At 45.0% G+C, this 14927-nt stretch overlaps 5 protein-coding genes across 5 annotated transcripts; 1 reads left to right on the top strand and 4 right to left on the bottom strand.

Annotated features, from left to right (window-relative positions):
- Window positions 1-96: 96 nt before the first annotated feature.
- On the bottom strand, window positions 97-1622 carry N7483_012241 (Salicylate hydroxylase; the record flags this gene model as incomplete). The annotated part of the gene is made up of 3 exons (XM_057095668.1): window positions 97-681; window positions 704-1402; window positions 1476-1622. The coding sequence occupies 3 exons, from the start codon at window positions 1620-1622 to the stop codon at window positions 97-99; spliced, it is 1431 nt and encodes a 476-aa protein (XP_056941639.1).
- Window positions 1623-2166: 544 nt separating this feature from the next.
- On the top strand, window positions 2167-4846 carry N7483_012240 (fungal specific transcription factor domain-containing protein; the record flags this gene model as incomplete). Its single annotated transcript, XM_057095667.1, has 8 exons — window positions 2167-2186; window positions 2454-2770; window positions 2829-3332; window positions 3384-3576; window positions 3634-3783; window positions 3838-4328; window positions 4381-4590; window positions 4650-4846. 8 exons carry the CDS (start codon window positions 2167-2169, stop codon window positions 4844-4846), a joined length of 2082 nt encoding a protein of 693 aa, XP_056941638.1.
- A 181-nt stretch (window positions 4847-5027) lies between these two features.
- On the bottom strand, window positions 5028-6175 carry N7483_012239 (uncharacterized protein; the record flags this gene model as incomplete). The annotated part of the gene is made up of 3 exons (XM_057095666.1): window positions 5028-5844; window positions 5903-5957; window positions 5983-6175. The coding sequence occupies 3 exons, from the start codon at window positions 6173-6175 to the stop codon at window positions 5028-5030; spliced, it is 1065 nt and encodes a 354-aa protein (XP_056941637.1).
- A 320-nt stretch (window positions 6176-6495) lies between these two features.
- N7483_012238 (pepsin-like aspartic protease) lies at window positions 6496-8094 on the bottom strand (the record flags this gene model as incomplete). Its single annotated transcript, XM_057095665.1, has 3 exons — window positions 6496-7421; window positions 7488-7806; window positions 7906-8094. The coding sequence occupies 3 exons, from the start codon at window positions 8092-8094 to the stop codon at window positions 6496-6498; spliced, it is 1434 nt and encodes a 477-aa protein (XP_056941636.1).
- Window positions 8095-11247: 3153 nt separating this feature from the next.
- Window positions 11248-13802, bottom strand: N7483_012237 (ankyrin repeat domain-containing protein; the record flags this gene model as incomplete). Its single annotated transcript, XM_057095664.1, has 4 exons — window positions 11248-12238; window positions 12315-12403; window positions 12455-13582; window positions 13674-13802. 4 exons carry the CDS (start codon window positions 13800-13802, stop codon window positions 11248-11250), a joined length of 2337 nt encoding a protein of 778 aa, XP_056941635.1.
- Window positions 13803-14927: the final 1125 nt, after the last annotated feature.

Here is a 14927-nt window from a genome sequence, read left to right as displayed (position 1 = left end):
GCACGTTCATGACTTTGAACAAACGGTCCTTATATTCTAATACCAATTACTCTCATATACACATGTAGCATTGGTAGCTTCGATAGTAGCTTCGAGTTATAGCTTCCCAGCCTGTCTACCTTCCGGTAGAAACCAACCCATATACTTTCGCTGAATTCCAGGAGTAACACCAGTCACAGGATGAGCCGACTCTCTCCCCTGATTGCAGTATTGTCGCACAGCATCTTCAGCATGAGCCTGGACATCATACCCGTAAACATCCAGTACGGTCTGAGGATCGCCATACAGGTTACTGCTGCGAATGAAATACTTTCCTTCCAGCTGAGGAGCCATCGCCGCATCACGTTCCTCCTGCAATGGTCCATCAGGCAATTGCCAGATCGCACCATTGATAAATGAGACTTGTTGTTTGGCATACGCCTTCGGCATACGCTCAGTTTCGTAAATTTCAATAGCCTCGCTTATGTTGATCTTGCCTTGGACCACTGCTTCAATGCACTTGGCGAGGAATGCGCCGTCTTCCATTGATGTCGCTGCGCCTTGTGCCATGTGGTTCACCATTGAATGAGCTGCGTCACCCATTAGGACGACGTTCTTCTGTGGCGACGACCATGACTTCAAGGGTCCAGTTACCATCAGCGGCCAGCGAGACTGTTCATCGTGAGTGTTCATTCGACATGACTAGTAGGGCAGATAGACTTACGACTTCAGGAATCATATCTACAATTCGCTTAATTCGGGGATCATAATCCTTATACTCCTCGCGCATTTCCTCAATGGGTACATCGTCTTGAGTAGCACGCAGTTTCTCGGGACGGTGATGAGAGAGGACCAGGTTGAACATGTTACCCGCTGAGATTGGATAGGTGATGATATAAGAGTTAGGAGCCATCCAAACCTCCATCGTCAACTTCTCAATCAGCTCCTTAGCAATAGGATCCTCGCGAATTTGGTCATATGGTACAATGGCTCGGTAAGCACAGTTGGTTGTTGGAGGTTCTGGATTGACATCTGGGAACAGTGTTCGGCGAATGATACTGTTTACTCCATCGGCACCAACACAAAGATCAAAGATATATGAGTCTCCCTTTTGAGTCTGAACTGATACCTGACTACCTTGATAATCGATCTCCACAACCCGTGAGGCGATCTTAATCGTTGCGCCGGATTGTGCTGCGATCTTGGCTAGACCTTCGTGAAGATGGGCTCTGTGAACTACCCACCAGGGTCGCTGAAGATCGCGTTCGATGGTGCCGATGTCGGTAAATCCGACTGGTGTACCATCCTTTCGTCGCATGTTTAATTCCTCAAATTGCACTAGGTTCTCGCCGATGATCTTGTCCACGCCCCATCGTTGAAGAAGGACAGAGACATTTGGGGTCATTTGAATTCCAGCTCCAATCTGAGATATATATTAGTTATTCATGGTTTTTTTTCATCGTTGCTTGGAAGGTAAGTAGTATAGTGGGGCATACTTCACCCAGTTCTTCGGCTGCTTCTAACACAGTAACTTGGACACCTGCTTGGCTCATGGCGATGGCAGCAGCCAGCCCACCAATACCGGCACCAACAATTCCAATATGAACATGATTCGAGCCCTGGATATAGTTAGTTGATTTCATGTTGTCTTTCATCCTTAAGGGCTTCCTTTTCTTCCAACCTCCCGGGCATCTGGAAGATAGTATTATCACGCACCATGATGTTTATGTGAAGTATATGCAGATCGTGGCGTCAGTGACTAGGATCGGATTGGAAGTGCCAAAGCCATGGCTTAAATGACAATGACATTATGCTCGATGACATGCATGTACATAGTGTTCCTTGAATAAGTGTCGGGGAGATCGGCTCAGATACGGGGAGTTCGGGACTGCAGGAACTGGATGGCTTTACTCCGGATTTCCATTTAGCGCAGCCACTGAGACAAATTGTGGAAATTGTGGAGATCTCTACCATAGATTAAGAACTATGATGAGAACCATGGAAATATCAGGAATATCATGATGAAAGTCATATAGAATGATAATATTATGGACGAACGGAGGGTTGATTATGGAAGAAATTGGAGAGGGTAACAAAGTCACTCACCGCTAGCACTAAAAAAACTTGAAGTGGAGAAACAACATTATGCTCGCTCTATCTCCCCGCTTTTCCCTCCTCCCCGTTCAAATGCGCCATGTCACAGTCGGGTCACCCTCCTAAACGCAGACGTGCAGTCTTAGCTTGCCATTCTTGTCGTCATCGGAAATCCCGAGTATGTATATACCGATTCACTTGCCGAGCTTGAGCTGATTTGATGTAGTGTGATGGGGGTCGCCCATGTACTCAATGCAAAGAGCTCGGGTGTGAATGCGTGTACCAAGATGTGGGAACATCATACAATCTGACTGTGGAGAAAAGGTTTCAACATCTATACTCTATATGTGATGATGTCCGAGTTCTAACATTTTCCCTAGTTATTTGGCTCGTCTGGAACATCGAATCCAAGATATTGAGGCTTCTATTCGTAGACTGGAACATAATCAGGAAAATCATTCTCCTCAAACAGTCGTCAACGGCCCAGTCATCAATGGTTCACCATCAGTTATTAGTCATGGTGAACAGGAAATTGATGCACCTCCTCCAACTAAATCGGAGCTTCCAGTGCGTGCACACGCGCCAGTTCATCAGGGGAGAGCCAAGTTTGGAGAAATCGAAATCGATGCCTCAGAGAATTCCATTGATGGGATGGGAGCCATTAACTTTACAGATGAAGAAGATTGCGGATTCTTCGGTATGAGACTGAATATATGAATTTTATGACATGAATGGACTTGACTAATTAATTCAAGGTCCCTCCTCTAACATCGCATTCATGCGACACATCTCTCGAGCTATTGCACGAGGGAATCCACATGGAAGCTGTGGTCCATCACTATCCTCGCCAGCCCAGATTGGTGGCGGCATGTTGAATGTCTCACGATCTCGTCCCTCGCCGGGTGAATCCCAAGGACCTCTGACATCTAATAAAGCCGAGGTCAATATGTTCGCTCTACCACCAGAAGAACGCACCTGGAGTCTGATCCGCGCCTATTTTGGGAAAACTGGTCAACTCCTACCATTCATTCATGAGGCATCCTTTTGTGAGACGTATTTTCGAATGAAAGAAGATAATTTCAAACGAGTCCGTCGCACATGGCTTGGCTTGCTTAACATTGTTCTGGCTATTGCCACTAGTCTCCATACTGAGGGTGATCTCCCTGCTGGTGCACGAATCCAGGAATCGGATGTCTATTTCCAGCGCGCGAATGGGCTCTGTGATAGGGATTCCAAGCGACACGCCAGCCTTGAGATGGGTACGTCGAGCCTAATATTGAATGAGGGCAATGCTAATATTGGTATAACAGTGCAATACCTGTTAGTTCAGGGTCAATATCTACAAGGAACTCAGAAGTCGGTCCAGGCGTGGACTACGCATGGTCTGGCTATCTCTGCCGCCTTTCAGCTTGGTCTACACTCGCCGGAGGCTAATCGGCGGTTCCCGCCCGTGGAGAGTGAAATTCGCAAACGAACTTGGTTTGGGTGCATTCTACTTGATCGGTAAGATTTTCTCATGCTACCTGGCCATCTATATGCAATTTCTCATCGGTTTTTTAGAACACTGAGCATGACATTCGGTCGGCCATGCACTATTCCGGAATCCTACGTGAAACTGGAGATGCCCGTGAAAGACATGCAAGTTCTGGCGAGCACACCAAAGTCTGATGCATATCCCCAATTAGATGGATGGTTCTTTACTGCTGCTATGTTAGTCCCGACTTAAACCTTAAACGCAGCTTGGTTTCCACTAACAATTCACAGAAAATTATACGTTGTCATGTTCAATGTCCTCGACAATTGCTATTGTCAAAATCTGGCATTCGAGCACCCACTCACAACAGCAAGTGCTGTACCTCAAATCCTCGAGGGCGAGCGCCAACTTGCAGAGTGGCGACATTCAATCGTGCCATCTCTAGGGATGAAGCTCTGGCATGACCCCTTACTCGCTGAAGATCTAGCGCAACTGGATCCAGAATCAACTATCCGGCATCGATTTGGGATTGTATTATCGGTGAGGTATCACAATCTTCGTATCCTTCTCCACCGCAAGTTTCTGGAGGGGTTCTTGGATGCGTACCATGCCGAGGATTCAGCATCGCAGGAGAATAAACTTGCTCAGCAGATGGGATTTACAGGCGTGCAGAATTGCATCGAGTCTGCTAGATCTATCATATCTACTGTTCACACCATCACTTCGTCGGGTGGTTGGCATCGAGGTCTTCTTGGTGCCTGGAACTACACTTTATATTACAGTAAGTGCATACCACATTTAACCCGAATCACCACTTTCTGACCATTCATCAGCATTTAATGCTGGTCTCGCCATATTCGGTGCTCTTTTGGTCTCTTCAAAAGAAAGTCAACATAATCCAGATCAATGGCGCTTTGTCGAGAGTTCACGACCGTATCTTGATCTCGCTGCAGATGCATTGCGCCATCTTGATTCGGGTAATCGTGTCATCGAGCGATGTTATGAGTACTTGACACAGCTTTCCATGATCCTCAGAGGCACTAGTAAGTTTCAATCTCTGTCTTTCATTGGGGTCTTTATAATAGTACTAATAAGAAACTAGTCGATGAACGAACCACCCCAAATAATCCTTCTCTACAGGCTCCGATGAGTGTTCCACATCTCATCTCACCACATAATACGGAGTACCCGATGTGGTCGAATTTAGATCTTGGGGAATTCATGATGGATAATGATCTGGACTTTTTAGGGAAGGTGTTCAACTTTCAGCATTCTCATGACCCAAATCAAACTATGTAGCTGAAGGCGTTGGAAATATTCAGTGCTAGTAGCACGTAAATAGCAGGCAAAACTTGAATCGTTCATGCTGGGAATTCCGAAAGTATCAATCAATATCGTACACCTGGGCAGCGTACACATGTGCATATGGCTACTATGCAGTGTAACCACAGTAGCGCCCCATTATCATACATAAATCATATTACATTCGCCGAATAATAACACACCGCGCCCCATCATACAAATGAAACCCATTCTCAGCACACTCCCGCTCAGTTTCCGGCCATATCCTTACATCAAACTTGAATTCCCTGCCCGATTGAGCTAGAGCTTGAGTCATGCTATCGTGCATCTTGACAACCTGACGCGCTTGCATGATATCCCCGCACTCTAACACAGTAACCCTTGCCAAGGATTTCAGTGAGAGTCGAAGAATATGATGATAGAATATATCCTCGGCGTTACATTCATCTGGTAGTGCAGGTTGTGGTGGTGGTACGAGTGCTAGTTGTGGCTCGAATCGACGTACACTTCTTGATGTGGTTCCGTTCCAGAAGTCCTTGTTGGAGATGTAGGGTGGATTGGAGATTAGTAAATCCAGTCTGACTTCGGTTTCGATTTCAGATCCAGTTTCGTTAGACTTGGGTAGATCAAGTTCATAAAGCTTTGGTAAAATCCCTTCTACCGTTGGTATGGACTCGGAGGACCCCTGGGACAGGACATCCGCGCGTTGGAATTGAACTTGCGTACCAGCGGATTCAGCTAAGTACCCTTGCTCAAGGTTATAGGCGAGATTCCTTTGTGCGAGGTTCAAGGCTAGGGGACTTATATCCACGCCGATAATTTTTAAATGCTTGAAGTTTGGTGATACGAGTTGGTGTAATAGAAGTGCGATGCAGCCTGTCCCTGTGCATAGGTCTAGAACTCGGAGATCACTCGTTCTTGAAGGTTCATTTTTGCTCTTTGCCATTTCATGAATTATCTTGGCTGCTTCGTTGGTAAACGATTCAGTATCCGATCTAGTTACGGTTAGTATCTGGTTACAAATTAAGTCAAGATAAAGAGGGAGAATCAAACCTTGGAATTAATACTCCCCGCTCACAGAGGATCTCAAGTTCACCAAATGGTTGATCTCCAAGGATATATTGCAGTGGAACCCCCCTTAGAACGTTGCCGACACATTGCTCTTAGGCGCGTTCGCCATTCCGGGCTATCACGCTGTGCGCGCTCTCGAAGCCATCGCAACTCGTTCCGAGCTGATACTAGTGAGCGGCATTCCCGAAGAAGCGATGGAAGGAGTGGATTCTCTCGGTATGCATTAATGAGTAAGGAGGTTGGTAATCGTGGCATAATTGTCTTCAATGTTGATAGTAGACGGGAGGTAAAGTAGAATTAAAGTACAAGTTTAACAATTATGCCAAGGCGTAGCCAAGGCGGTCCACAGTTCTAGTGCCAGTTGACTTCTTCTACTCCAGTTTTAAAGTACCTATTTGAACTCGGTTTCATTGATCACTGAATATTCAGTTTGTAATTGGTTGTATATATTGAATCATATCACATAAAGTTGTTTATCAACAGAAAAAAGACAAAAACGAATGTATCCAGGTATTCCCGACTCCAATGCACCGCGAAACATGCAAAATCTAAAAATCCAAATTCAACACTATCATCTACAGGATAAGGAGTGCAGCTCCTGCCAAACCCAATGCCATATTCCTGGGCATGTGAGTAGGTCCTGGAGGAGCGGGATTCTTGCTACCAACAATGGTAACCTCACCAGTAGGAACACCAATGTTACCCGAACCACCTCCAGCAACAACTGTCGTAACGGCATTAGCAACCGAAGTAGAATCAGGGACAGAGTCCGATCCAGATCCAATCTCCTCAATGTTCGAACCCGTCGAACCGAACTTGGTATTGGCCAAAGAGATCTCGTTATTCGCAAGATCGTACACCACGTATGCACTGCGCAAGAAGGTATCTCCAAGAACGGGCGAACTTTCACCAGCGGGCGCAATTCCAAATGCACATGCTTGTTCGCCGTTGCTGAAGTATTCGTCGTTACCGATATCCAGGACAAGTTCGGCGATACCGACATTGATCACGGGTGATGAGAAGGTGTAGGAAATATTGACATCTTTCTTAGCGGCGCTGCAGGCGATAAATCCGTAGCCGAGTTGTTCGTCGTAACTGACGCCTAGTACATCGTAGATATCTTCGACAACTCCATTCGGAAGGTAGGTCAGTGAACTACCGGAGTCAAGTAAAGCTGCGGCTGGGAATGCGCTGGAGGAGTAGTTTGTGGTTCCGGAGGAGTTGGTCACGGATACTCCGGTCAGGGTGATGTAGAATGCGCTGTATTCATTTCCAGTCTTATCGATTGGTAGGGTTGAGAGAGAACCGTGGTACTTTTCGGTGTTGACACCTCCGAATAGAATGGAGCCTTCGTTCGAGTCGAGATCGTTTAACCAGAGACTGTAGGCGTTGGACTTGATTAATCCCTTGTTGACCATTGTTTTGGGTAAGTTGGCGTATGTGGTGTCCTCGGTGCTAACTAGAGCTTCATTTGTGATGTATCCAATACCCAAAACACCCTCTTTTGTAAAAGTTAGATTCGAATGTTCATATGATTTTTTTTTCACAATGTGATTCAAGTACTCACCCTCTGATGAGGATTCATAACCAATACCGAATTGGAGATCTGTGATTTCGGTACCACCAATAGTGAGGGTCTCCGTAGCGTAGTAACCAGACGCACCGGATCCATCGGCGTAGCTAATGTTAAAGTCGGAGTTGACGTAGGCGTATGTCGATGATTTGGAAGCATTGTATGTACCGTAATAGTTACAAGCACTCGAATTCTCCTCGCAAAAGGTAGAGTTGGGGGTATTCACCCAGAGATCACTACTACCAGTGTCGAGGACCAGGTACAAGGTTTGTCCAGGGGAACCGAGAGTGACATTACACAAATAGATGTATTCCTATATGATTGAGGTCAGTTTTATTCTCAAATGTTTCACACATATTTTTATTTCTGATGAAAGATCATGTCATGATGCATCCATTCTTCGTCCACATACCTCATTCTGCAAGGTTACGCTGACAGTATCCGCCCGCTTCCGTCGAGCTTGATCTCGCGCAATAGGATTGGGAATATCTTTCCGCTTAATATCGAATCCAACAACGGCTGGCACATCTCTCTTGCGTAGAGTCAATTCACCCAGAGCAGGAAGAACCAATGTGGCCAGTGACAAGAGTGAACTCTTCATTTTGTTCGTAATTTCGTTTCTTGAGGCGACTCTATAGATTTCGGGGAACTTCTGGTGTTTCTTCCCCAGAATGTCGAATTGGCGATCGGCAATATCCTTTCCTTCTTTCTTTTTTTACCCTGATGAATTCCGTGAATTGAGTTTATAGCTGTCAGGTCGTTTTTCAGGGGTTACTATCCACGATGTAGATCACCGTTCCAAGGAAAAAGGGTACGGAGAGAATATGTAGTAGGTATTGGAGGGAGGAAAGAAAAAGAGGAATTAGGTGGGAAAAAGAATTTCCCACGACGACGCGAATGGAGTTATAATAAGTGGTCCAGGGTCTGGTGGATGCGGCTGTGCCATTAAAATCCTGATGGCATCGTCCCCAGATTGGAGACTTATTTTTTTTTCTCTTCTTTTTATTGCATCTTTCCCATGATTTTCAGTTCCATTTTCAGTTTTCCGACTGAGCCGGGGCCCATTGCCCCCATAGAATTGCACAATAGTGGGTCAGGTTAGTGGATCTCTCTGCCTGCGGTGGACACCATTCAAATGATTCTTGGAATCCATACGCCTACGGGTAAGGCGCTGACGAATGACCCACAGTGAAAGCGCGTCACCACTTTTGGTTAGACTGGGCGGTTGACATGGGGGGAGATCAGGAACAGGGTACCGAGAGTGATTCGGAATGATATATGGAGTGTTGTATATCATTTCCATTTTCATTGTAAATCCTCATTCAATATGTGAAACACTCGGTAATTGAAAACTTGAATTGAAAGAAAAACGGAACGGAGGCGCCATGAGGCGGGAGAGTACGTATGCAACGTACGTGGTTGGAAAGTTGGGGAGTCTTGATGACGCGGATAGATGATGATCCACTTTTACTAGTGTACGTACCACTGGGCAGATTCGCACAATTAAGAAAGAGGAGACATCTGGACTAGTATTGATCTAATTAATTATTTTATTCTATTTACTTCAAGTTCAAGTCCAAGTTCAAGTTGAAATAAATTCATACACATATGTACTAAATAGGGACTCAACCCTACTTATCGTATAGTACCTATGTAGTATATACTATAGATGTCTTCAACATTGAATACTCTCCACTAACTAGTACTAGGTATCCATGTTTCTATATATAACTTCCATGAACCAAGGAATATCCAGATGTCTAGTACGGAGTACTCGTAATATTTGACTTACCATATGTACTGCTAGTATTATTGATCTCACTAATAGGTGGGGCTGGGGCAATAATGCATGCACATGTGCATCAAGAGCATATTATACATCTCATAGAGTACTAGTCAACTGGTTGACTACTAGAACATTTAAAAGGATATCAGTACTTGAGAATAACATTTGAATGATATCAGACTAACTGTAAATTCCAAGGTTATAAATTTAGAACTTGAACTTGAATGCAACAGGAATACGATACGCATTTAAAATCCACAATATGGGGCCAACTTGAAAGTGATACCCCTAAAACTCAATAACAGATATAACAGATATAACAGATATAACAGATATAACAGATATAACAGATATAACAGATATAACAGATATAACAGATATAACGGTGAACCAATTGAGGCTTATTCGAGTTCCATCTATGTTGGACCCTGATCAACATTGGAACATCACAATACTACCTAGGTAGTAGCATCGATACAACAGATGTAAGTTTATTTTTGTATTCCAACGTATTGTACTAGAAGATCCTCAAACACTTGGATGCACTTCTTTCGGTCTTCCAGCAATTGAATAATGATTCGATTCATCGCTTCATTGTGCTTCTTCGCCTCTTCCGTATACTTGCCATAGTCCAAACGACATGCATACTGCCGGGCTTCAAGTTCGCGAATTTGTTTGTCGATTTCCTTTTCGAAAATCTTTTCAAACTTATGCTGTTGCCGTACCAGAAATATATGGTAGTTGGAGTCATCTTTCTTGTCATCAAGCTACGGTTCTTCAGGTTGTGTGGACTTGTTCAAGTTTCGTTCTTCCCGCAGTTGAGAGATGATTTGAGTGAGCTTTTCCTTGTGTTTCTTCGCCTCTGCCGTCGGACTGTTCAAAATGGTCAAACCACCAGCCGACTTTTCCTGGTACTAGCTATCATCCAATGTTAAAAGTTTTTTGGACGATTTCCATCGAGATAACCTCTTGCTGTTCCTGCATCCTCTTTACGTTGGAATCCCACGTTTTCCGTAGCTCGTCTATGTATGCGGGAATTATCCATACTGTGTATATATGTATGTTACTGTGTGGATTTTGAATGTTTCTGCAACTTGAACTTGAACTTGAACTTGAAGTCCTGGTATCTGGTATCTGGATATCTGGACATCGGGAGGATTCCAAGGTACTTATACGTTTTTCTTACCCCCTCTCACTCCATCTTCAAAATGTTCTAGCCTTAAACATCCATATGTTTGAGCTTGAAGGCTTTGAAGGCTTTGACTTCAATGTTGTGCCATTTTTTTCAAATTGTTTCAAATGGTGTTGGGTTCTTCAACTTGAAGTTTTTCTTTGTCAATTCTCTTTTCCCGTCCGTATCAGGTCCCCTTTGCTCTCAAGTGCTGTTCTTTGGGATATTTCAAATGTTTCAAATGTTTATTGATATATGAGACACTCAGAGAAATATTCAAAGAATGCAGGGTAGTCAAATTTTGGATAGTATATCTACAAAAGAATATATGACTATCTAAATTGGATGGAGTAACTTGAAACTTCAAGTTGAATACTTGAGGCTTCTGCTTGCCAAAGAACGCATTTAAGTACACCACCTGGACATATACTATCTTTAACACAGTAAAGATACTACCTATGTCGGCTTTTGCTCACTAAGTAGGTCTAACCTTGGAAGCATCCATCTATTGAACTTCCAATCGTTTGATAAAACTAGATATTCGTTGAAGTTTCCAGGTTATTATCAAAGAATAAGTATCACAATTCGATAGCTTTGTATGTACACAGTTGAGCTGAAAGGGGAGTATTTTACATGGAAAGAAAATACTAGTACGCATGCATGGATATTTTATCATCATTGAGTCTTTACGACTTGAATGAAGAACAGACAATATCTAGCCCTGAATATGGGCGTAAAGAATCTGCTGAAATTCAACGGAGCGTAATAACGTGGGACGCCAGCAAGTCAGTACTAAACTACGCTTGACTTTCCGTAATAGCGTCAATCAACCTCATAAATACTGATTCCTCTTCTTCGAGATGCAAAACTCGGCCAGTATACGCTCTGCAACTACGAAAGCAGTGCTCCAAATCATGACCTTCATGTTCAACCGCAAGGTCAACTTCCACCATCAATGCCTCCTTTGCCGCTTCGATCAGCATTTCACCAACCTCGACGCAAAAGTACCAACAGATTATTTGCAGCGTACTGCACGCGTTGGAGTCTCGCGTGCTATCATCAATCTCCGCGCCTCTGGCAAGCAGCCCGCGTGCAACCGACGTGTTTGCCGAAACCAACGCACTATGCAAAGGACTTTTACCGCTCAGGTCTCTGGCATTCACGTTAGCGCCATGTTGCACGAGGATCTCAGCCTTCTTGTCAGTTCCCACTCCACCTGTACCGCTGCCACCAGCACCGACCCGATGCAGTGGCGTTTGACCCGCCGCATCTCTCATACTAACATCCGCGCCATATTCGAGTAGCAAAGAGATCATCTCCACACCACACGTGTCCGCATAACTTGCGATATGAATTGGTGCATCGCCCTCCTTCGTTGCCGTTGAGGCAGAAGCCCCCGCGCGAAGTAGTAATCTGACACACTCGATTTCGCCGGCCCAAACAGCTTCAAGCAGCGCCGTTCGACCCAGACCGTCCGGCTTATCTACATCGGCACCTGCGGTGATCAAGGCCTCGATAGATACAACGTCTCCGAGCCACGCCGCCCACATAATCGGCACGCGGCCGCATGTGTCGGACGTGTCGACGTCGAGTGGGTTAATCGCGAGTGCCGTGGATACGCCAAATGGCGAAAGACCAAGAACCGCACGGTGGAGGGGCGTGAATTCGAATTGTTCTAGTGAATCTTCATCTGCGAAGAGAATGCGTAGGTCATGCAGCTCCTCTGGTAATGTGGAAGCTAGCCGCTGCCTTTGGAGAAAGGCACAGAGGCCGCGGTAGATTGCTGGGCTGTATAATGAGGTAATTTAGTTTCTTTCGATTACGAAAAGGCTGAATGAGATAAATGTTTAGGGGGAGAATTTACAAGCCGTATCTATCCCGATAGAACCGGTCGGCTCCGGCTTGGATGAACAAGCTGGCGGCATGGTGATCCCAGCTTCTGCCTATAGGGTGCTAATACAAAGTTAGCATACCGTCAATCAGCTTTCGAAATTCTTGACGCACCGAGAGCAACGACAGTCCAGATTCATCAATATCATGCGGCGATATCATCCTGTTCAGCAACATAGCTTTGATCTTCTCCGTATCGGCGTACTCAATCGCCTTTAAGATCTCCGCATTTGCTGGCAAAACATGCGGAACTTTTAAGAACATTGAAAACGACGCTGGGTCGAGACCCGCCCCCTTTGAGGCCGTCACTGATACCGCTCGCCGTAGCAGCCACGATGGCGCATAGAAAGTAAAGCGCGTGCTGGCCTCGCCGTTCCGTTTGCACCGTCGGTAATTGCATGGCCGGCGATCCACGAGAATATTTGAATTCGTGTGCAGGACAAATGAGCCGAGAATTGAGCGGGCCCAGGACGGTGACTGGATGCTGGTACGGATGTGGCATTGGCAAGAGCAGAATGGCTCGCACTTTTCAATGGCTAGGCTTGTCGTGATGCAGAATAGACTTGAGTCGTTGCTGGGTGCATTTTCGTCTTTAAAATTTAGGCGTTCAGACTCCTGCGAAGACTGTAGTGTAAGAGGAGACGACGACGATGAGGATAATGGTTCCTCCTGCTGTATCTCTCGACCTGCCTTTTCGATCACTAGACTGAGTTGATCAGAGATCGAGCGAGGATCTGAAGCATCATTACGCTGGGCGATATCGCGAGCGGAAGGGACGGTGGTCGAAATATTTTGGATAACGTGGTTTGTGATAAAAACCTGATTTCTCTCGCTTTTCCCTTTTGCGCTTGTCGATTGCAAGTTCGCTAGTGCGGCGGTGCAGATGTTGAGCACATTGATAATGTCTCGCAGTCGCCGCTGCAGCTTTAAAATTTTGGATCGATGGAATAACCACCCCCTTTTCGACAGCTTTGGTCTCGACAAAGAAGAGATCGGAGATGCGGAGGAAGAGGCAAACGGTTCATATGGCTGCTCATTTTGTCGTTCTTGGTCCCAAGTATTATGGTTCTTGTGCAGCTTGTCCCGCACGAGGCTGTCGATATCAGACAGCACCTTGACAGCATCGTCCCAACTTTTCGTTAGGCTATGCAGGATTTCTTGCACAGTTTGGTCTTGGGTATCCGCCGAGAGCGACTTCAGAGAGGTTTCGAGGACGCAGAGGACGACTCGGAGCTCCGAGACCTTTGGTAGTTAGTATCAAACTGGATAAGGGAAGTCACAAAATAGTGGAAAGTCTCGTCGCTGAGATGTTTTCTATATTAGATGACCATACCTCGTTGGTCAATATAAGGAAGTCCTCGAGGGCCCGTCGCAGTTCCCAGAGCTTTTGGAGTCCTTGAGACGTGGTACTGGCAGCTTGCAGCACTGCGATGACGCCTGAAGCGATTGAAAGAGGATCCATCAGTGATTATGTAAATGTCAAGTTGCACGAAGAAGCAATCTTAGCGTAGCGAATAAGACATGTGTGCCAGAAGAGGATCAGTAATGATAAAGCTGGTAGTTTCCAACTTGAAGATTTTCCTGCTCCAAGTCTTTATAAGAGAACGAAACAAAACAAGGCAACCAAGAGGAGGGCCGGCTTTTCCGCCTTTTATGTAGTGCATTGATCATACTCTCATGTGCAGAACATAGCCCTGGAGGCCAGCAGCAATTTGAGGCTGAGCTATCGGGGCGAGAGGGGGTGTAGGTCCGTGCTCATTAGGAGGCTCTTACACTACTTAGGTACCTAGGGTACATTTTAAAATAGGTATCTCTAATCAGGCAGGATATATGAAAAACATTTGAATGTAGTTGAATCACTCGGCATTTCAAGTGTGTTTTGTAAAGTACATAACCCTTGAAGTCTTCCGATATCGTAATACGGCCAAATTTCAAATATTTGCATGTCACCTGGGCAGACACTGTAGGTACTCCGTACAGGGGGGCTGAATTCGCGAGGCCGGTCATGAATCATGATTGCACCGGTGGGATATAATCCTTGTTATTATACCCCTTCTCGTGATTCTTCTCCATGAAGCTAGCGTCAGGCAAGAAAGCGTGGTTGTGAGTTGTAACTTGTAACCCGACCTGAAAGAAATGCCAACTTTAAGTGAATCCTGTCCTGGATTGATTATCTATTGCCTCGTGAATTTTCCTATGGGGGAAACAGCCTTGTCAGTGTGGGACATGTAGGGAATTCTTCGTAAAGACCCTGCAGTGTGCTATATAATAATTCCTTGATAATAACTACATGTATTTCACGTAGTCCAAATGTTATATTATGTTATTACTGAGTTTAAATTTGGTACTAATGGATAAGGAAATATTTTAGGCCATATATAATAAAACTTTAGAATATACCTAGGTAACAGCGAACAAATTAACATTTGAAGGCTCATTCGTCTAGTTCCATGTTTCAACTTATGTAGGACCCTGATCAACATTTGAGTGTGTAATGAAAGAAGAGTGACAAAGCGCAGTATATTTGAAATACAAAAATAGCATAATAGCATCGACAGCATAATAGCATCGATACAGTCAACAGATA

This window comes from Penicillium malachiteum, assembly GCF_028827825.1.
Source record: "Penicillium malachiteum strain IBT 17515 chromosome Unknown utg000005l:1.0-9002435.0:326005.0-9005861.0, whole genome shotgun sequence".
In the NCBI taxonomy this organism is placed as follows: Eukaryota; Fungi; Ascomycota; class Eurotiomycetes; order Eurotiales; family Aspergillaceae; genus Penicillium; species Penicillium malachiteum.
This window is presented reverse-complemented; position numbering and strand designations above follow the sequence as displayed.